General features: G+C 45.1%; 1 protein-coding gene across 2 annotated transcripts; it reads left to right on the top strand.

The window, feature by feature from the left end:
• Positions 1-207: 207 nt before the first annotated feature.
• Positions 208-22,179, top strand: LOC141104533 (uncharacterized). 2 transcript variants are annotated; one of them, XM_073594133.1, is made up of 9 exons: positions 208-546; positions 633-898; positions 1,021-1,118; positions 18,022-18,133; positions 18,206-18,307; positions 18,444-18,541; positions 18,688-18,799; positions 18,917-19,018; positions 21,067-22,179. In XM_073594133.1, exons 2-9 carry the CDS (start codon positions 868-870, stop codon positions 21,555-21,557), a joined length of 1,146 nt encoding a protein of 381 aa, XP_073450234.1. In that variant the 5' UTR covers positions 208-546; positions 633-867; the 3' UTR covers positions 21,558-22,179. The 2 variants fall into 2 exon arrangements, with proteins under 2 accessions (XP_073450234.1, XP_073450235.1); XM_073594134.1 differs by lacking the exon at positions 21,067-22,179 and adding an exon at positions 20,331-20,446 and having other exon boundaries at positions 212-546.
• The last annotated feature ends 627 nt before the right edge of the window (positions 22,180-22,806 follow it).

Genomic DNA, 22,806 nt, shown 5'->3' with positions numbered 1-22,806 from the left:
TATTTCACTATATAAACTCACATTACTGTTAAAAATAAGTGTAAGATGCAAAACTCCGGTGGGTGTAACAACATGTCCGCTTTCCCCCTCTGTAACCATACTGTGGAGGAGTGCGGGGTGTAGCAAGATGACGGCAACGGAACGTCACTTCCGTTACACATTCTGACGGGTCGCCGAATCTGACGAAACAGCAGCCATTTTCTTATAGCACCGCTTTGGAAAGATTTTACATAAATATTTAGAATTTTAAAAGCGGACCATGTTTTATATTAGTATTATTAGCTTTATTACGTTGCGTACGCTAACTATTTGTTAATATGATAAATAGGGAAAGGCAGGGGCTTGAAAGAATGACGGCCATTTTATTGTAGCCCAAGAGTTAAAACAGCAGCTCTTACAATTCAACGAAACTTCCTGGTGAGGATTGAGCAGAGGGGAAAATGCAATAATGGTTTCTGTTATGAGAGGAGGAAGAGAGAAGGAAGAGAGAAGGATATCCCAGTACTATATATAGGGTTGTCCAAAAGACCATGTTTGCAACAGAAGGTGTGGATGTCAGAATGAAGCTAGCTGGTTTTCTACCATAAAACTAGAAAAAAAGATAATCTAGCATGTTTTTTCTCTTTTCCCAGGATCATTAAAGACAGTCAGACCCAGATGTGATACTGTTCTACTATACTCTGTCCTGCTATTTTATATTTTTTTATTATTATTTTAAATTATTATTTGATTCATTACATTGTGAAATTTATACTGGAGAAGTTAATTCAAGAGCAAACCTGATATACAGAAAAACGTTTGTAGGGACACGCGGATCTCCATCTTTTGTTTCACGTTTGGAGTGGGAGCCTGTAGAGAGACGTTAATATGGCGAGCCAGCCGGCCCTCACATCACAGGGTAAGAGGAGACTTTCATTTCTTGTAAAGGAGAGGAGAGTATTGAGGATCCACCTAGATACACACATCCTCTGATATAAAGACATAGAAACAATGTATTCAGTCAGTGTGTGTTTCCTACAGATGGATCCAGTAATGGGAACCCACCTGAGAGATGTCCCCGTCCTCTGTATTCCCAGGACTCCACACAGGAACATCAGGAGATCCCTCAGGAGGATCAGGTAGATGGAATGCTTTTCTGTAGAATAATGCATTGTATATTTGCAAAGTAATCTGTTTAACCGCTTGCAGAGCACCCCACGTACATAAACTACGGCAGGGCAGCCACTCTGTGCCAGATCACGTACCTAGTATGTGATCTGACACTTCTAGATCTGGGGCGCACAATGGGAGCCCAGCGGCAGGTACCACAAACTCATCATCCACCGGCGCCCACTGATTACACAGTACAGAGGCAGAATGACGATCTGCCTATGAAAACAAGGTAGATTGTCATTCTGTCAGAGGGGAAGGTACTGATCCTGTGTTTCTGCTAAGCCTTCCTCTAGTCAAAGCACCTCCCCCATGGTTAGTAAGCACAACCTTGGCATACATTTAACTCTTTGATCGCCCCTGATGTTAACCCCTTTCCAGCAAGTGTCATTAGTACAGTGACAGTGCATATTTTTGTAGCACTGATCACTATATTGGTGTCACTGGTTCCCACAAAGTGTCACTTAGTGTCAGATTTGTCAACCGCGATATCACAGTCCTGCTATAAGTCGCTGATCAATGCCATTACTAATAAAACAAAAAATAAAAATATCCCATCGTTTTAACTTTTGCGCAAACCAATCAATATATGCTATTTTACCAAAATATGTAGCAGAATACATATTATCCTAAATTGATAAAGAAATTAGATTTTTTTTTAAATTGGATATGTTTTTTATAGCAGAAAATAAAAAAAAAAAAATATATATTTTTTTTTAAATTGCCGGTCTTTTTTTGTTTATAGCGCAAAAAATAAAAATCGCAGAGGTTGATCATCCCAAAAAGAAAGCTACATTTGTGGGGAAAAAAAGGACATCAAATTTAATTTGGGTACAGCGTCCCATGACCGCGCAATTGTCAGTTAAAGTAACGCAGTGCCGTATTGCAAAAATAGGCCTGGTCATTAAGGGGGGTAAACCTTCCAAAGCTGAAGTGGTTTAGTGGACCTTCTCCCCTTAAAGTGGATGTAAACCCTCACATTTACCCAGTGAAGTGAAAAGCCTCAGATGATACACAGAGAGTAAAAAAATGTCCCTACATAAGTTTTACATGTATATCTGCTGTCTTCAGCTTTCAATACTGTTTAGAAAGTGCACATTGTGTTAGGAGAGTTTCTCTTCCTGGTTAGCACTGTAGTGAAGCCTGGGCATACAGTCAAGACAGCCAATTGGAGGAAAGGCACACACCCCCTCTCCTCATAGGTAGAGACTTTCAGCTCTGTTTGTTGAATAGTTCAGGGCCCTGATAATCTATTTATAGCATCGTCCCCAACACAAAACTCCAGAAGCTTTTATCATATGTGACAGAGAACTTGTCAGGAGTTATCAGGCTGATAAAAGAAGAACGGAGCAGGAGACAGCTACAGGACATAGTGCTTTGAAGAGAGATAACCAAACACTGCAGATATATGTGCCCAGCTCAAATTTCATGAATCGGGTTTACATCAACTGTAAACCTAAAAATCCTAGATGCATTTATCGTGAACTCTAATCATCCTTAACACCTAATGCCTGGACCCAGTTTTGCAACTTTTACTTAGTGTATCCAGATGAACTATATCTTGTATTTTTCAAAACACATTGGACTTTTGATGGTAAATAGTAATAGACATCTCCTGGTTTTTTTTTTTTTTTTTTTTTTTTTTATATTTATTATTAAAGGAAAGCTGCCACATGGTAGTAAAAAATAATTTCTTTTTTTTTGCTATTACCATAACCTACCACCAAAGAACAACCCAAAATATATTCTCTTGCTCCTGACGATCGCAGCGATATCACATATGTGTATATTATTTGTTGTTTGTACCTGTAGTAGAGCACAAAACAGTAGTGCACAATTAGATTTTTATGCCACCTAGAATATATAGACGATAATACTAAATCCTACCCAAAATACACTGACCCTGAACTATCAACCTGATTTCGGCTCTGAGCATGACCTTTGACCCTAGCCTTGAGTCTAACCCTAACACTGACCTTTATCAAACCCTGATATAAATATATATTTTTTTCAAATATAATTTTTTTATTACCGTATTTATCGGCGTATAACACGCACTTTTTTCCCCTTAAAATCAGGGGAAAATCGTGGGTGCGTGTTATACGCCGGTCCCCACTGTCTGTGTGCCAAAAAAGAGTGAGCGCCGCGAAAAAAAACGAGCGCCGCCGGAAAAAAAACGAGCGCCGCCGAAAAAGACAGAGCCTAGTGCTCGGCTCCACTCGCAGTCACGCCGTCCCGCCTCCCTGCTGTCTCTGAGAGGATGAGGAGCGAGTGCTGCCGAAAAGGACCGAGCCGAGTGCTCGGCTCCGCTCGCAGTCCCGCCCAGCTCCTTTGATGGACATAACACTCCGTCCAATGGCAGGACTGGGCGGGACTGCGAGCGGAGCCGAGCCGAGTACACAGTATACTCGGCTCGGTCTTCTTTTTCGGAAGCGCTCGCTTCTCATCCTCAGCAGGGAGGCGGGGCGGCATGACGAGCCGAGTACACATCGGCGGCAGATTTAAATGGCGCAAACGGCAGGCTGCATTGGGCAAGACTGCACTGGGCAAGGCTCCAATGGGCAAGGGTGCCTATGACAATGGGCAAGGCTGCATATGACAATGGGCAAGGCTGCACTGGGCAGGGCTGCATATGACAATGGGTAAGGCTGCAAACGGCACTGGGCAAGCTGCAAATGGACACTGATCATTGTGCAATGATGGACAAGGCTGCAGATGAACACTGATAAGGCTGCATTGATGGGCATTTAAATGTAAGTTTTTTTTTTTCCTTAAACTTCCCTCCTAAAAGTTTTTTTCCTTAAAATGCCCTCCTAAACTTGGGGTGCATGTTATACGCCGGCGCGTGTTATACGCCGATAAATAGAGACCTATCATTACAGCAGAATGTAAATGAAATTGAATATTTAGTACAGTGTATTTGACAACATAGAACGTGTTGCACCCATATCCTTCCTGACGATCTCCAACATGAGAACTGGTGCTATTGAAATGTGTACCATATACTCAGAAGGAACAGCTTATTTGTACATTTCTATAATGGACAGGATCTCACCCAAATCTTTTCCATAGAAAACATAAAACTAGTAGATAGCAGTACCATAAGAAAAGGGGAAGGGGAGAGAAAAAAGAAGGGAGAGAAAAATCAGAGACAGGGCGAGGTCTAGGTGGGAAATAATTGTTCCAGCGCCTAGAGATACTATGACCCTAATAGGGTCATCCCATCATCGGAGTAGATAAAGATGTTCCATATATCCCAGGTCTTGGTCTATTTCTCTCTATTGTGTTAAGCGGTAAATACCAGGTCCTCCATTTTTTTATGTCCTCCACTTTCCTGAGCCAACACCCAGTAGTCGGTGGGCACTGCTGTTTCCAGTAAAGGGGTATACATGCCTTGGCTGCGTTTAATAGATGTCGTATTAGCAATGTTTTGTACATTTTGATTGAGATCTTTGATAGGTGTAGCAGGAAGAAGGCAGCGTCTTCTGGAATTATATAGTCTGTGAATTATTGTGTTATGCGATGTACGTCTCCCCAAAAGTTCCCCGAACTAGGGCGTGACCAAATGTGTAGAAATGAGCCCTCGTCCTCCTCACATTGCCAGCAGCGGTCTGAGGTATTCGGGAAACATTTGTGGAGCCTGGTGAGTGTAAAATACCACCTGGAAAATATTGTTTCCTGAATTTTGGTGCACAGGAAAGATTTTATAATGAAAGTGATGATATGTTGTTTTTGTGTCTCCGAGAATGTACGGATAAGGTCTGCCTCCCATCTTTCCAGACAGAGGAGACATGGTTGTTTAGGGGATGAATTTAGCAGGGAATACATTTTGGAGAGTGTATGGGATATCGGCTCAGACTCCGTGTAGTGTTCTTCAAGCGTCGTCAATGGGCGAGAAAAAGTGTATGGGTCAGGAAGGGAGTGTAGGAAATGGTGCAATTGTGCTGCCCTCCAAAAGGGAAGGCGGTAATTGCCCGACTTGTCTGTCAGTTCCGTAAGAGATAGCCAGCGATTCGGCGTGACAAACTTGGAGACCTGATCACAGCCTATGTTCCTCAAGTTTGCGTATTCCGCGGAGTGTAGGCCAGGCGTAAGAATTTGGGTGACCGAGGATCGGATACAGCGGTGAGTTACTGGACATCAGGAGTGTTTGCATGGCTATGTGAGTGCTGTGTTTTAGTGTGGTCCATGTCAGTGGGTGGGATTTCAGTCTCGGGGGTAGGGAGTTATAGCACCAAAGCGCACTTTTCAGAGGGATGATAGTTTGGGATTGTTCTATTTGTGTCCAGAGTTTGTGTTACATTTCGTCTCCAATCTAATATCCTGCTCAAATGAGTGGTACCACCAGCCCCCCGTTATATTTTGGGAGTGACATTTGAGCTCGGCTTAACCGCGGTTGTTTTTTAACCCAGATAAAGCGAATAAAGAGGGCTTGTACCTGTTTAAGAAAGGAGGTCGGTATCTGTATGGGAAGGGCCTGGAATAGGTAAAGAAATTTGGGGAGGATGCACATTTTTACTAGATTACATCTGCCAAACCAGATGTGAAGCCCTTTATGCCATTTCTCCAATAGGGGGAGGGTTTTGGTAAGCAGTGGTGGAAAGTTGAGGGCATATGTGCACCTTATATCAGATGGGATATGTGTTCCTAAATACTTGAGAGCTGAGTTCGTCCATTTAAAATTAAAGTTTGATTGGATGGTTAGTAGGGAGTGGGGAGGGACTGCGACACCCATAGCTTCCGACTTGGAGAAGTTTATTTTCAAATTTGAGATGGAACCATAAGCGTCAAATTCCTTCAGGAGGTTAGGTAAGGAGATCGTGGGTTTGGTCAGGGAAAAGAGTAAGTCATCCGCGTATGCAGATATCTTACACTGAGAGTCTCCAACTATAAGTCCCTGTATATTCGGGTTCAGTCTTATTTTACATAAGAACGGTTCCAGGGAAAGGGCAAAGAGGAGGGGCGACAATGGGCACCCCTGTCTCGTGCCGTTTCCAATAGGAAAAGGTTCTGATAGCAGGCCATTCACTTTCACCTGTGCCGTCGGGTTAGAATAGATCCTGCTTATCCAGCCAAGCATCCGTTCGTTCACCCATCCCAATATGACGGAGACCTGAGAACATAAAGTTCCAGTTCACCCGATCAAATGCTTTTTCGGCATCAGTACTTAGAGATACACAAGGGGTATTTGTAGTGTTTGCTAAGTGTATGAGATTCAACACCTTAATAGTGTTGTCTCTTGCCTCTCTAGTGGGGATAAAGCCCACCTGGTCTAGGTGGATCAAGGACATGAGATGTTGTGCCAAGCGGGTAGCTATAATTTTTGTGAATAGCTTCAGGTCAGTGTTTAAAAGGGATATACAGTATCTCACAAAAGTGAGTACACCCCTCACATTTTTGTAAATATTTTATTCTATCTTTTCATGTGACAACACTGAAGAACTGACACTTTGTTACAATGTAAAGTAGTGAGTGTACAGTTTGTATAACAGTGTAAATTTGCTGTCCTCTCAAAATAACTCAACACACAGCCGTTAATGTCTAAACCACTGGCAACAAAAGTGAGTACACACCTAAGTGAAAATGTGCAAATTGGACCTAAAGTGTCAATATTTTGTGTGGCCACCATTATTTTCCAGCACTGCCTTAACTCTGTTGGGCATGGAGTTCACCAGAGCCTCACAGGTTGCCACTGGAGTCCTCTTCCACTTTTCCATGACGACATCATGAAGCTGGTGGATATTAGAGACCTTGCGCTCCTCCACCTTCCGTTTGAGGATGCCCCACAGATGCTCAATAGGGTTTAGGTCTGGAGACAAGGTTGGCCAGTCCATCACCTTTACCCTCAGCTTCTTTAGCAAGGCAGTGGTCGTCTTGGAGGTGTGTTTGGGGTCGTTATGTTGGAATACTGCCCTGCGGCCCAGTCTCTGAAGGGAAGGGATCATGCTCTGCTTCAGTATGTCACAGTACATGTTGGCATTCATGGTTCGCTCAATGATCTGTAGCTCCCCAGTGCCAGCAGCACTTATGCAGCCCCAGACCATGACACTCCCCCCACCATGCTTGACCTTAGGCAAGACACGCTTGTCTTCGTACTCCTCACCTGGTTGCCGCCACACATGCTTGATACCATCTGAACCAAATAAATTTATCTTGGTCTCATCAGACCACAGGACATGGTTCCAGTAATTCTATGTCCTTAGTCTGCTTGTCTCCAGCAAACCGTTTCCGGGCTTTCTTGTGCATCATCTTTAGAAGAAGCTTCCTTCTGAGACAACAGCCATGCAGACCAATTTGATGCAGTGTGCAGTGTAAGGTCTGAGCACTGACAGACTGACCCCCCACCCCTTCATCCTCTGCAGCAATGCTGGTAGTGCTCAAATGTCTATTTCCCAAAGATAACCTATGGATATGACGCTGAGCACGTGCACTCAACTTCTTTGGTCGACCGTGGCCAGGCCTGTTCTGAGTGGAACCTTTCCTGTTAAACTGCTGTATGGTCTTGGCCACCGTGCTGCAGCTCAGTTTCAGGGTCTTGGCCATCTTCTTATAGCCTAGGCTATCTTTATGTAGAGCAACAATTCTTTTTTCAGATCCTCAGAGAGTTCTTTGCCATGAGGTGCCATGTTGAACCTCCAGTGACTAGTATGAGAGAATGAGAGCGATAACGCCAAATTTAACACACCTGCTCCCCACCCATTGACATCTGAGACCACATGACACCGGGGAGGGAAAATGGCTAATTGGGTCCAATTCGGACATTTTCTCTTAAGGGTGTACTCACTTTTGTTGCCAGCAGTTTAGGCACCCAGTGCAGCATTCAGATTTTTTTTTATCGCTGTACTGGTGTCATTAGTGACAAAAATCAGTGTTAGGGCAATTAGTATTAGTCCCAGATAGGTCTAGGGACCCCCCCCCCCCCCCCCCATAAAGGTTTAACCCCTTGATTACCCCCTGTGATCACTGTATAAGTGTATAAGCAGTTTAGCTAAATTTTTTTTTTATAAAGTCAGGGCACCCACCGTATTTTACCCAAGAAAGGTTTAACCCCCTGATCACCCGGTGGGTGATCACAGTTAGGTTTTAGTATCAGATAGGGTCTGCGTCGCCCCAGGCCATAGACATCTCCCTTTAGTAGTATAGTGTCTGAATGTATCGATATCTGATCTGATCAGATCTATACTAGCGTCCCCAGCAGGTTAGGGTTCCCAAAAACGCAGTGTTATCGGGATCAGCCCAGATACCTGCTATCACCTGCGTTTAGCCCCTCCGCCCAGCCCACACAAGTGCAGTATCAATCGATCGCTGTCACTTACAAAACACATAACTGCAGCGTTCGCAGAGTCAGGCCTGATCCCTGCGAACGCTAACAGTTTTTTTGGTAGCGCTTGAATCAGTCGCTAACAGTCAGGAGCTTTTTTTTCTTGTGAGTCTCACTAGTGTACCAGTAAATTTAGAGACCAAAATGTCAAATCGAAGGTACAGTAGTGAAGAGGCCTACAAGTTTCTGAGAATGACAGATAGTGAGGAGGAAGTCACTCATCTGTCAGATTCAGGCTCAGAATACATGTAGACAGCAGCGGCACCCTGACAGATAGCTCTGACGACGGAGTTGTGGTCCCTGCCAAAGTCAGGCGTACCAGACCCCGTTCTTCTTCTGCTGTCGTTGAGGTGCAAGAACCGCAGGTCCCTCGTATGGAACAGAGAGCCAGTACTAGCGCCACTCATCCCTGGTGAACTGGCAAGCACCAGCGGCCTAGTACATCCTGGTCGTACATTCAGGACTTCAGTAACACTTGGTGACGTGGCAGTCCCATAAGTGCATTTCAAGCTGGCGAGGTGGCAAGCACAAGTAGTGTCCCGCTGCCACCAAGAAGAAGACAAAGACAGGCCCGTCGAGCCCATAATGCCCTTCCTGCTGCATTCGCCAATCCTAATTGGGAGCCCACCACTTCTGCAGCACCCGTACTTCCCCCATTCACTGGCCAACCCGGAATTCAGGTGGAAACAGTTGATTTTACGTCACTTGATTTTTATTCGCTGTTTTTCACCAAAGATCTCTATAGATCTATTGTGGACCAAAGCAATTTATATGCTGGTCAAATCATCGCCGCTAATCCCCAGTCCTCCCTTGCAGGAGATTGGAGACCTATTACGTTCTCCGAATTTAAGACCTTCCTGGGCCTTTCCCTCCTCATGGGCATAACCAAAAAGAGTGAGTTGCTGTCATATTGGTCCACTGACCCAATTCACCATACGCCCGTGTTCTCTGCCTCCATGACCAGGACACGATACGAGCAGATTTTGCGGTTCATGCATTTCAACGACATTGAACTCTGTCATCCTCGGGATGACCCTGAATTTGATCGGCTCTACAAAATTCGCCCCCTCGTAAACCACTTCAACCAACGTTTTGCAGCCTTGTTTACTCTCCATCAAGTTGTCTGCGTTGAGTCCCTGATTAAGTTTTCTGCCCGCTTGTCATTCAAACAGTATCTTCCCAGCAAGCGTTCCAGATATGGGGTCAAGATGTATAAGCTCTGTTAGGAACGCTTTGCTCCTAACATTAGGGGCGGATTGCCCCCATGCTTCGGCATATATTTTTTTTAGGCACAGATTGCAATGTTTTATTTTTACAATGTTTTATTGTATTTGCTTTGCAGGTATGGTAAGTCTTACTGTTCTACTGTAATGTTACTTTGCTTTATTGTTAAAGCGGGGTCCACCTATCTATCGTTTTTTTTTTTTTTTGGAGTTCATTCACAAACTTTTCTTCTCATGATTATCTACTCACATGTTCTGTGTAATAAGTCCGCCTGTGTCTGATTTAGTTGTAAAGAATAACTTATAAAATTCACTGAAGGCGGTTTCCATCTTCATTGTGGGCATTTGAAGCCCACAAGCATGTATTTCCTGGATGCGGTGAATGCTGTGCTCCCAGCATTCACCGAGATGTTGTGATGATGCTGTTGCACAATGCATGCTGGAAAGCCTGAGACTAGCTCCCAGGGGACTGTGGGAGGTCTGGGAGAGGCTAGAAACACGCCTACTCCCATGGGAGGAAAACCAGGAAGTGCTAAGAAGATTAGAAAAAAAAAGGTAATTACGGCGATTTAAATTTTTTTACACAGCATGTCAGCATCTAGGCAAGGAAGAGAATGCATAGAGATAATGTTCAAAATTTGGGTGGAACCCCGCTTTAACCATCTTTTGCTTAGCAGGTATGACATTCAGCTACAGCACAGGTTTATCTATCTTGACAGCAACAGGGTTTGCTCCTACGATACATAAAGCCGTGACTCCAGCGCTGTCGGAGGTGATTTCACCACCACAGTTAAAAAAAAATGGTGCATGTATGCCCATCATTAGAAGTGGGTAGATGAAGGGTGGTGTTCTAATGGTGGGCATACCCACCAATCAATCTCTTTTTTTCGTTCAGCCCACAGGCTGCGTTAAAAAAAGAACATTACAATATATGCCCAACAAGGACCAGCAATGTACAGGTATGTTGCTGGACTTTGAGTGGTTATACCAGAATGATGCCTGCAGGTTTAGGTTTCATCTCAGTATCATTCTTTCATGTAAAAGCAATCCTAGCGGCTAATTAGCCTCTAGACTGCTCTTATAAGCAGTGGGAGGGAACGGCCCCTCCCACCGTCTTCCATGGTTTTCTTGGGTTCTCCTGTCCCAACAGGGAACCATCACCAGTTAAAGCAGCGCAGTGCCAAATTGTAAAAAGCGCTCCAGTCATTGAGCTGCCAAATCCTCCGGGGCTGAAATGGTTAATGGCTGTGTGTTGAGTTATTTTGAGGGGACAGCAAATTTACACTGTTATACAAGCTGTACACTCACTACTTTACATTGTAGCAAAGTGGCATTTCTTCAGTCTTGTCACATGAAAAGATATAATAAAATATTTACAAAAATGTGAGGAGTGTACTCACTTGTGTGAGATACTGTAGGTCTGTAGCTCCCACATGAACCTGGGTCCTTCCCTTCTTTGTGGATCAGAGTGATTTGGGCTTTTAGGGTACCCCTTGGAAATAGGGCTTCTGTGCCCACTGCATTAAAGAATGTTACCATCCGTGGGCCAACAATCGGGAGGAGAGTTTTATAATATTGGATTGTACATCCATCAGGGCCAGGGGCCTTGCCTGATTTCATGGTTCCGATAGCAAGCTGGAGCTCCTCTATAGTGATTGGGGAGTCTAGGTCATCTTGAACTTCTGTGGGCAGGGATGGCATTTGGGAGGATATTATATATGTGTCAATTTCCGCTTGGGGGGTCCCTGTTCGGCAGGTTGTACAATGAGTGGTAGAAGTCCCTGAATTCTCGTGCTATGTGCTTCGGTAATGTAGATTTTGTACCATCCGGTCGTATAATTTGGGGGATGTAGGCTGCTGATTTTTGTTCCTTAACTGCTCTGGCTAATAACTTCCCACATTTATTTCCTGACTCGTAATTAATTTTTCGGCATATTTGTAGCGCAGCCTTAGCTCTGTACTGTAGTAGGTCTGTAATCTGTTTGCACAGTATTCCCAGTTCTCTCTCCAGGTCAGGTGTGGGGGTATGTTTGTGTCGGGATTCCGCTGAGGTAAGTGTGGCAAGTAGTTTGGATAGTTGTACCTTGCGTTCCCTCTTAATGTGCACGCCGTGTTTGATAAGAATCCCTCTGCGTACTGTTTTGTGGGCCTCCCATAGGGAACCGGGGTCACAATCTTGGGTGTCGTTTTCCTGGAAGTACAAGGCTAGGGTTTTCATCACCTCTGCCAGAAGCTCAGGGATCTGTAGGACGCTCTCATTCAGGCACCGAAATTTGGGTCTGACTGAGTTTCCTCCATCGAGCGTATATGTAATGGAAATGGGGGCATGGTCTGACCAGGTGATGTGACCGATCGTAGAGGTAGATACAACGTGTAATAGGCTATGGGGAATCATGAAAAAATCTATCCTGGAATATATTTTGTGTGGTGAGGAGAAGAACGTATAATCCCTCTCTGCCGAGTGTTGCAGACGCCATATATCAATCAGTTGGGCCTTGTGTAGGGAGTTAGCTAAACGTTTCCTCTGGGATGGAGGGATCACAGAGCACCCGGAGGAGGTATCCACTGACTGGAGTAGGGGGACATTAAAATCTCTCCCTAGGATTAACTGTCCCTCCGTGAACTCCGTCAATTTGTTTAGTGTGTGGGAGATGAATTTGTCTTGGTTGTCGTTTGGGGCGTAAAGCGTCGCTGGGGTAAGTTGTGTTTCACCTACTAGACTTTTCAGGAACACATAGCGTCCTCCAGGGTCTATTACTTCTGCTTGGCATTTCCATGGTAGTTTGCTGGATAGCAGTATGGAGACACCTTTAGATTTGGCGGCAGGATTAGTGGAGTGGTATGTCAAAGGGAAAAATCTGCTTTTATAAGAATAGGTAGTTTGTTATTTTTATAATGTGTTTCCTGAATAAAGGCGATATCATGCATCATGCGTCTCTTTTCAGGGATATTCAGACCCTTGACATTGAGAGACACTCAATCGCCCTGTCAGGGAAAAGGAAGGGGGCTAGAGATTGAGAGGGGGAGAAAGAAGGGGGAGTTAAGAGGGGGGAAGAGTCTTGAGAGAGGGGGGGGGGCAGAGGTTAGAGGAAAAACAAAAAGGAGAGAGAGGGGACACCTAAACTGTGGTGTACCTCTCAAAGATATAGTAGCAAAGTGGGTAACCCTAGAGAGGGTGTAGTAGAAAAACTGACTACGGCACTAAAAGCGCTGGACTGCTCGCCAGAACAGTACTGGTAGTCGAGCGTCGGCCTATGTTGGAGAGTGGGAAGGGATAGCCAGTGAAGGGCCCACTGGCCGCCCCCCGACCACCACGACTTTTGCAAGATAACACATAATATAAATATATGCACGACTTAATATATCCACATGCATTTATTGGCTACAAACTCAAAAACCTAGACCAGAGCTAAATTTGAACATATAACTGAGCGTTGGTCATACATGAGGCATACAGGGTTAAACTGGCCTGAACTGTGATAACTGGGCAGACCCTTCGCCTAAACTTCAGGCAGAGTATGTGTTCAAACGTGGAGCACAAGTGTGTGGTGTCAATCCTCCCCGGAGTTAGATCCATACCCAGAGCGCCAGGTCCCCTAACTTCCGAGAGGTCCGATTGGCCCCTGGAGTGCACCCTCGCTTCTGAACCAATGTGGGTATAGGTGATGCCTCTAGCTCTCTCCAGGAGTGTCAGTAGTATCCTATGACCCCTGATCTGTGAGTGGGGGAGATATCGTTAGTGCACAACACATCTCCAGGCAGAACTGTGGTGATGTGGGGTGACAGCTATCTAATGTCAATGGATCTAGGGCATACTGAGGGAGTCACAATAAGCCCCCCTAGTGCTCCCGGGGGTTGGAAGGGTACATATCTCTCCTGCATTTGTTGCGGTATTGTTCCTCCTGTGTCACCCTCTGGGCCCGTTATCACAGGGGTCTCGGAGGCATGTAGCATGAGCGCGGTCCAGGACCCCCACCCCCCACCACAAGATTCCATGTCACTCCATACGAGCCCACCTCTGGGTGCGCCCAACAGTACTGTCATTATAGAAGTTGTCCTCCATGTATAGCGAGAGGCGGGGAGAGGCTGACTATCGGCTCCCCCGCAAACATCCAGTGGGGGAGGGGGGGAAGGGGGGTAACAAACAATCCCCTTGGACATGTTCATGAACACCCCAGTGACAGTGTGACCAGTTCCGGGGTCATCTCGGGAGATGAGTCCCCAACGGACTAAGTGTATCACCCCTTTTCAATCTCTAGTCACAAACAGGGGAGGACATCTTCCATGGAGTCTGTACTCAAAGCGGGTGTGTTCAGGAAGTCCCCCTGATGTCCGGGGGTGTATTAAATGTGTCCTGGCCGGGTAGGAGGGAGGGGGAGTATAGTCCTCCAGTCTGGGCATGCACGTCTTTGTAAAGGGAAGGGAATTGTCACATATGCCGGTAACACGCAGAGGAGGAGCCGTTAAAACTAGAAACTGGGGGGGGGGTAACTGTTAGCCTGTATGAGCCATCAGGGCAGGTTACTGCGAGCTCCTGCTGGACCTCTGCAGGCGGGGAAGCTGGCTGCTCCAGATAGTAGTGGTGCCCGATCGACCTGTCTGGCATGGGTTGATGGAGAGCCAGTCCAGAACTTGCACAGGCTCCGTCTCCAAGAAGGCGAAGAGAGCTGGTAGGTCTGCTGGGGTGCGTAGGGTGAAAGCAGTCGTTGTTTTGCAGAAGGTGACCATCAAAGGATATCCCCAATGATACGTGAAGCCTCTTCGTCTGGCCAGGTCCAGCACAGGTCTCAGCATGGCCCTCCGCTGTAGCGTCACCCTGGAAAGGTCTGGGAGTATTTTGATTGTGGCTCCGTCAAAGTTGAGGTCCCTGTGCTCCCAAGTTCTTTCTGTGTGTATCTGTGTATGCGGCAGAGCACATCGCTGGAACGACCCGGATCCGATGGTTTAGGCCCAAGGGTTCTGTGGACCCGATCCAGCTCCAAAGAGGGGGGTGAGGCCTCCAGAATGTCCTGGAAAATGGCCACTACTGTCGCCGCCAAGTCTTCCGTACCCGTGGCCTCCGGGAGTCCCCGCAGCCGCAAATTATTGTGGCGGCTGCGGTCCTACAGGTCCTCCAGATGGAGGTGTAACTCCATCGCCGTGGCTGCCTGGGTTGTTTGGGCACGCTCTAGAGCTGCTACCCAGTGCTCCAGGGAGGTAGTTTAGGTCTCTCCTGAGGCTACTCGATCGGTGAGAGAGTGTATCTCTGCTCTCACCTCCTGAATGTCACGTCCATGGGCCTCTTCAATGTGGCTTATAAGGGCCTCAATGTCCGTTTTCGTACGGAGGGCCTGTAGTATAGACCAGAGGTCCTCTGGTATACCCCCCTGTTGGTTGTGCGTGTCTGAGCGAAAGGCAGCTGGAGTCCCCATTAATAAGTCTGGGTCGGTGATTGTTGAGTGGGGGATGAGTAGGGCTGGTGTGCTGGTCTCCTCCATAACGGGGACACGAGAAGCCGCCGTAATGGCGCTGGACGAGGAGTGCTGCTGGCCCTGGAAGAATCTCTGGATGCCCCTCCATAAAGTAAGCGGACGGTTTCTGCGGGTCGGCGATCTGGTTTGTAGTCTTTTTGCTGGGTATCATGCCGTTGTAGCCGAGATTAGGAGTCGTTTAACAGTTTGGAGAAGCCAGGAGCACATCAATAAGACGTCTTCACTCGGCCATCGCTAAGCCACACCCCCGATATAAATATTTTACCTTTTTTTTTTTTATAACATTTTTTTCTTTTTTTTTACACGTACTTTATTTTAGTTTTACAATTTTCTCCTCTAGCAAGGAGTACATGGTATATTTTCTCCATTTAAGAGAAGAAAATAACAGAGGGTCAGGTTACATATGATTGTAGGATCGATCATTGTGATTGCCAATCACAGCGATCAGGTTATTAGGAGCCTGGCCTCCTGGTTCCCAGTCATTAGTGCGAGACCTGGAGCTGTCAGTGACAGCTCAGTCTCTGTGCTAGGAATGCGCTTTGCAGTGCACTTTTAGCACAAACATAGTAGTGCATATATGCAGCCCACAGATAAAATCCCACTTCCATGAGGCCGCATATATGCACTCGGCGGGAAGGCGTTAAATCACATTTAGAGAAAAAATAAATAAATACATATATATATTAGAGTTGGAGGTTATTTAGCCCAAGTGTAGAGCTACCCAGTGAGCTGAGTCTACGCCAGGTATGCAGTTTAAGGGCTTTTTGGCCCACTTTTATTGAAGGAAAAGAAAAACAAGTCCATCCAGGATTGCCCACGCAGAGGTTTCAACTTCACAGTAATAATCACACACGGAAAATACAGAACCTCCCCGCTCTTTAGCAGCACTGCGGCTCAGGCTTTAGCCCTCTTGGCCTTATAACAGAGTTCCTGTACAAACACTGTACCCTTTTTCAGCTTTTGTGCCGCTGCTCAGCCCACAGGCTTGGGCCCGCTGTCTAACTATACCATGCAGACATGCATGCTTCTTCCTTGCTTGCCTGGACTCCTCGGGAGGTTGGAGCCAAGAATCATGGTCAAGTGTCTACAAATAGGCCAGCACACACCTGACCAGTCAGTGTGCTGGGGGATCACAAATCAGGACCCAGGACTGGGGATTTCATCCCACCCAGATCTCTAAGAAATCCCCAGGCTTCAGGTCCCAAAGTGGACTTTCCTAAGCAATGATGAAACTGAAACGCCAGTTTCCTCCCAAATAAGCAAATCCCCTGGAGCCCCTCAACCTGCCTGGTTGAGAATCCTGGGTACCACACTACCACAAAAAAAAAAAAAAAAAATATATATATATATATATATAAATTTCCTTACATGTAGATATTTCTTACTTCCTGGTTTCCCTGAGACACTGGTGACATATCCTGGGCCTCACAGGAGCCCCTTGGGAAGGCTACATCACCAGGAGATCTTGTTTCTTCCCTCCAAGATCTTGAGGGGGGGTTATGAAAAAAAAAAAAGGATTTTCTTCTTTTCTTCAGATGAATGTAATGTTGGTGCATGAGGTTATGCCCCTTATCTAGCACATGCACCGTACCATATTAGAGGAAAAAGATTTCATCTCCAAATACGGAAAGGTTTCTTCACAGTAAGCGCTGTGAAAATGTGGAATAGACTCCCTCCAGAGGTGGTTCTGGCCAGCTCAGTAGGTTACTTTAAAAAATGCCTGGATTCTTTCCTATGTACATAATATAACTGGACACTAACATTTATAGGCAAAGTTGATCCAGGGAAAATCTGATTGCCTCTCGGATCAGAAAGGAATGATTTCCCCTGCTGTAGCAAATTGGATCATGCTTTGCTTGGGGTTTTTTCCCCTTCCTCTGGATCAACTGTGGGTATGGATTGTTTATATGGGATCGTATGGTTTTTTTTGGTTATGATGGACTTGTGTCTTTTTTCAACCCGACTATTAAACTATATTACACTCACCTGTTGAAATAAAAAAGCCTTTCTCTGGCCAAGATCTTGTGAGAACTTGGGTAAGGGGAAGGGTCTTTAAAAAAAAAAGTTTTTTAACAGCAGATCATTGTAATGTGATATGGTGCATGATGAGGCGCAAACGTCATCAGTGGGCGGGCAGAAAAAGAGAGAGAAATGGGCTGGACAATTAAAAAAAAAAAATGGTGGCGTGAAATTCTGTTCTTGGTGGTGAGTGGGGAGACAGTGCAAGAAGGAGACAGGTAAGTACTACTGAGTCTATTACTTTAGATGGATTGCATTTGTGTAGTCAGGTTTAATAAAGCAGTTGTAAACCCCTCTTGGTGATTTTTACCTACAGGTAAGCCTATAATAAGGCTTGCCTGTAGGTAAAATGAATATCTCCTAACGGTTTTGAAGATATTCATCTGCATGCAGCCGGTTGACGATCTAAAGGTACGGTGTAACCTTGCCAGAACTTCAGAGCTTCTTGCCGGAAACCAATGGCTTCCGCACGCGTGTGCGGGAATGATGTCATTGCGGCTTCTGGCCACTCACAGCGCCAGGGCGGGTGATCCCAGAAGAAAGGACGGGAGAAGATGTCAGCCCTCTCAGCGGTGACCGGGCGCTTGTGGAGGGCTTTGTTCTAAAGTGAGTATTTTATACTACATATACACATACTAGCACATTATGCCTTTTTCTTGCATCTTTTTTTTTTTTGTTCCCAGTGGTTTACTTTTAAGGAAGTGGTGGTTGGTGGTGGTGGTGGTGGTGGTTGGTGGTGGTGGTGGTGGGGGGTCTGATTGAAGAGTCTCTTGTCCGATCTAACATAATTATATGGTTCTGTTTTTACAAATTGCCATATTTTACTTGTTTTATTCAGTTTAAAAAATTAAAGAATATTAAAGTTGAAGTAAAAGAGGAGACAGAAGAGCCACATATGAGGAGTGACAAGCTGTGTAAGGAGGAGCCAATCCCTCCAGAGGTCAGGACAGGTGAGCAATACACTCTCTGGGGTCTCTCATACATCTTAGTATAGGGGGTTTCACTCTTATCTTTATTCCTAGAACCTGGGGACCCCAGAGTTAATCATGAGAAAGTCAAAGAAGAGGAGGAAAAAGGACATTTGAACATAAAAGAGGAAGAAATTCCTTTAGAGATCAGCACAGGTAAGTAGTAATTACTTAAGAGTCCTGATTCTCCTTGTTGAGTCTCCACACCGATCTCTTCTTCTCCCCCCCCCCTAGATACACATATCCTCTGATATAAAGACATGTATTCAGTCAGTGTGTGTGTTTCCTACAGATGGATCCAGTAACAGAAATCCCCCAGAGAGATGTCCCAGTCCTCTTTTTTCCTCGGATTTCACACAGGAACGTCACAAAAACCTGCGCTGTTATCAGGTAGATGACACTGGTTCTTGTAGAATGATACATGAGATATTTTCTATATAATCTGTTTAGGGTCTTACTTGCTACTAAATGTGTTATATTGTTTGGTTTGTTCTTCGATAATACGATGTTCCATTTCTGATTTTTGTATTATTCAGTATAAAAGGCTGAAGCATATCAAAACGGAAGTGACAGAAAAAGCTGAAGAGACCTATCTGAGGGGTGATGAGCTGTGCAAGAAGGTGGAATTCCCTCCAGAGATCAGCACAGGTGAGGAATAAACACTAAATCCAGAGAAGAGATGTGACCAGTCTCCCCCCACACACACTCTCTGGGGTCTCTCATACATCTCAGTACAGGGGGCTTCACTCTCATCTTTATTCACAGACCCCGGAGACACCAGACAGACTCTGAGAAAAGTCAAAGCTGAGGCAGAGGAAGAAAGACCTGTGAACACAAAAGGAAAAGCTGTTCTAGAGATCGGCATGGGTAGGTATCAACTAAACACATATACAAGTCACACATTCTTATCCAATCCCCCCCCCCTTCCCTTTTGTCTTCTTTCTCTGTTTAAAAAAAATGATCACTCTTTTGCTTTAACTGGAGGTTGAATGGTGGGGTAAAACTCATAAGCTGTTAATTTCTTCATCACAGGATTGCATGGTGACATTGTTTTATCTCGTCCTTAAAGCAATAGCAAACTCTGTTTTGTCACTTTTAGCTACAGGTAAGCTTACAATTAAGCCTACCCGTAGGTAAAATTAATATCTCGTGACTGTGCATTGTTTAGGAGATATTCGCATGTTTTTCAGCTGGTGACGTCACCGGTGCATGCATGCGGCACTGCATACTCGAGTGTGCTCAGTCTCAGGAGGGTAGCAATGCTTGATGTTTATGTTTGGATCAAGAATAGAACTGTAGAAGCAAGAGTCTATAGCAGTGATGGCGAACCTTGGCACCCCAGATGTTTTGGAACTACATTTCCCATGATGCTCTTGCACTCTGCAGTGTGGATGAGTATCATGGGAAATGTAGTTCCAAAACATCTGGAGTGCCAAGGTTCGCCATCACTGGTCTATAGTATCCACTTGAGCACAGGAGGTGTTCTTTTTGTTCTTACCAGAGGTACAACCAACCCCAAGCTTGCCAGATGCTAAACTTACCTACAAAGCGACTGCAATTTGCAGAATCCTAGATTGGATTCAAAACCTCAAAAATAAGAAATGTGTCTCTTTATAGAGCAAATACTGATGGGTAGAACCTTGTTTTTTTTTTAGCTTTGTGTAAGAAATAAGATTTTTCTCCCATGGGATGTATCCTTATGGACATTTGGGGGATCATTTTAAAAAGCAGTGGCATGACTGTACCACAGCCATAGTGCTGCTTTAGAAAAAAAAACACAGCACATTTAAAAAAACACAGCACGACACTGAAGCTGGCAGAGAACAGAAGTGAGTAACAATTCTATAAAAAACAAAACCGAACCTGCTCCATTGAGCAGTGAAAACGTCATGGGGCTTTGTTGGCTACATATTACAGCCTAATTTTTATGAATGAGATGGTGGTATGTGTAGCACAGCAGTGCACAACAGTAAGTGGATAACAATATTCACTCTCTGTTTTATAAATGATCCCCTTAGAGATGTCTTCTAATGTCCTGAGGGATTTCAGGAACATATAAAGTTCTTGCTGTAATTTTCAGCAAAGTTCACAGTGCAAACATGCATAAATAGTGGAGCTTTTGCCCAGGCAAACATTTTTGAATATTTTAACTCTGCCTTTAATTTCCTTGTTCTTCTAGAGCAGGAGTCTCAGGGAGTCATGCTTGTAACTGTCAACCTTGCAATGCCTCATTGGACTTTTAATTTCGCAACAGCTGGAGGGCCGCCAGTTTGAGACCCCTATTCTAGAGCCAAGGTTAGACGCGCTGACCATCAATTATTTCTAAAAATGCTAACAAGTGATGTCATAGTTCTTACTACGCTAGCAGTGGCCACTGTACAAAGGGCATTGTTTCCACACACAATAATTTAAACAAAAGATGTTCTTTTGAGATGGTGGTGGATACACCACTTAAAGCGGAGGTCCGCCAAATTTTTTGTTTTAAAAGTCAGCAGCTACACATACTGCAGCTGCTGACTTTTAAAATAAGAACACTTACCTGTCCAGGGCACCTGCGATGTCGGCACCCGAGGCCTAACCGTCCTTCGGTCCTCGGATGCTGCCGCCGCCATCTTCGGTAAGGGAGTCAGGAAGCCTTGCGGCTTCACTTCATGGTTCCCTACTGCGCATGCGCGAGTCGCGCTGCACAATCCGAATGGTCCCTGCTGTTTCTGGGACCCGTGTGTCTCCCAGCAGACAGCGCAGGGGGGGATAGGAAGTGGCGTAGACCCCTGCGGGGGTCTATGCCCGGAAGTGGGTGCAAATACCTGTCTTATACAGGTATCTGCACCCCCCTGTGTCTTTCAATGGATCAAAAAAGAGGAGATTGCCTGTAGGACCCCATTGTTATTCTCATTTACCTTCATTTCTTGCAGATGGACAATACAGATTTGAAAACATGGAAAAATATCCCACTACATCTTCAGATGGTGAAATTGCAAGAGATGACATCACAGCCTGTGCTTCAGACCAAAAAGTTGTTACGCCAAATCATCAGCCAGGATCATTAAAAGAGGAGAGGCCATTTTCATGTTTGGAATGTGGGAAATGCTTTGCTCGAAAATACTGTCTTACCATACACCAGCGAAGTCACACGGGGGAGAAGCCTTTTCTGTGTTCGGAATGTGGGAAGTGTTTTTCTCATAAATCCAATCTTGATCAACATCAGAGAACTCACACCGAGGTGGAGCCCTTTTCATGTAATGAATGTGGAAGACGGTTTCATACAAGGCGGATTTTAGCCACACATCAGAGAGCTCATACAAGTGAAAATGTATACACATGTTCTAAATGTGGTCAAAGTTTCTTTAAAAAATTATATCTTAAAAGACATGAAAGAGTTCATATAGGATTAAAGCCATACTAATTATGTGAATGTGGGTTATATGTTGCCCAGGGAGCAAATCTTGCTGCAAATCCCCCAAAAAATGCCCTGACACAGGTTGTGTTCCATACTCCTGTTTTTATTCCAGGAATTTTTTTTTAACAGGTAAAATAAAGTCATCCTTTCATAGCCATCTTGAGCCCCAGGCCAGTGACTTTGCCTAGGCTGAGAAGATGCCATCATTCTGCTACAGACAGAAGAAAGCATTTCCTCAGTCTCCTCTACTACAATGATCACTCAGACTGGACATTGTAAGCAAGTCATAAGGTGAAAGGCTGCAGCAGGGGCTGACCTGTGTTGGGCAGTTGTGAACACAGTCAAGAACTCCACATACACCAGGGTTTTTATATGATTGCGTCATCTCTGAGCTGGCATTGCAGTCCAGGAAGCAGATACTGACCTTGTATGGTGCCTTCCTCCTGGGAGGAAAAGCGGATGTGATTTCAGTTTGAAGTAAAAGAAAATAGCTGGAATTTTTACACTGAAACATTACTTACAAAACAATGTGTTGCACTGTTAGATATAAATAATTAATACTGCAACAAAATCAAGTGTAAAAAGTAAAATGTGTCAATAATAAAAGTCCCAAAATAATGTAAAAAAATGCATCCACTTGTGATCTCCACCTTCAACTTGCTTTCACTAACTCCAGTGCTCTAGCCACCACCTCACCAAATTCCTTATCAGAACCTTAAAGTGATACTAAAGGCTTGTTTTTTTTAGTTAAAAATAACAAACATGTTATACTTACCTGCTCTGTGCAGTGGTCTTGCACAGAGCAGCCCAGATCCTCCTCTTCTCGGGTCCCCTCTTCTGTGATCCTAGCCCCTCCTTCCTGTTGAGTGCCCCCATAGCAAGCAGCTTGCCATGGGGGCACCCAAGCTGAGCCACAGTTCACTCTGTCCATTTAGACACAGAGACGCATCCTGGCCCGGCCCCCTTTCTCTCCTCATTGGCTGACTGACTTTGACAGCAGCGGGAGCCAATGGCACCACGCCGCTGTCTCAGCCAATGAGGAGGGAGAGTCCCGGGCAGCCGAAACACTGCTGCAACATCGCTAGATCTAGATGGACCTCAGGTAAGTATTAGGGGGGCTGAGGGGGGCTGCTGCACTGAGAAGGCTTATCTTAATGCATAGAATGCATTAAGTTAAAAAACCTTCTGACTTTACAACCACTTTAAACCTTATAAAACAGGAGGTCATAAAATGCTTTGGATCTCTCCCAGACGG

Source organism: Aquarana catesbeiana, linkage group LG08, assembly GCF_042186555.1.
Source record: "Aquarana catesbeiana isolate 2022-GZ linkage group LG08, ASM4218655v1, whole genome shotgun sequence".
In the NCBI taxonomy this organism is placed as follows: Eukaryota; Metazoa; Chordata; class Amphibia; order Anura; family Ranidae; genus Aquarana; species Aquarana catesbeiana.
The sequence above is the reverse complement of the archived record's forward strand: the minus strand, read 5'-3'. Positions and strand labels throughout refer to the sequence as shown.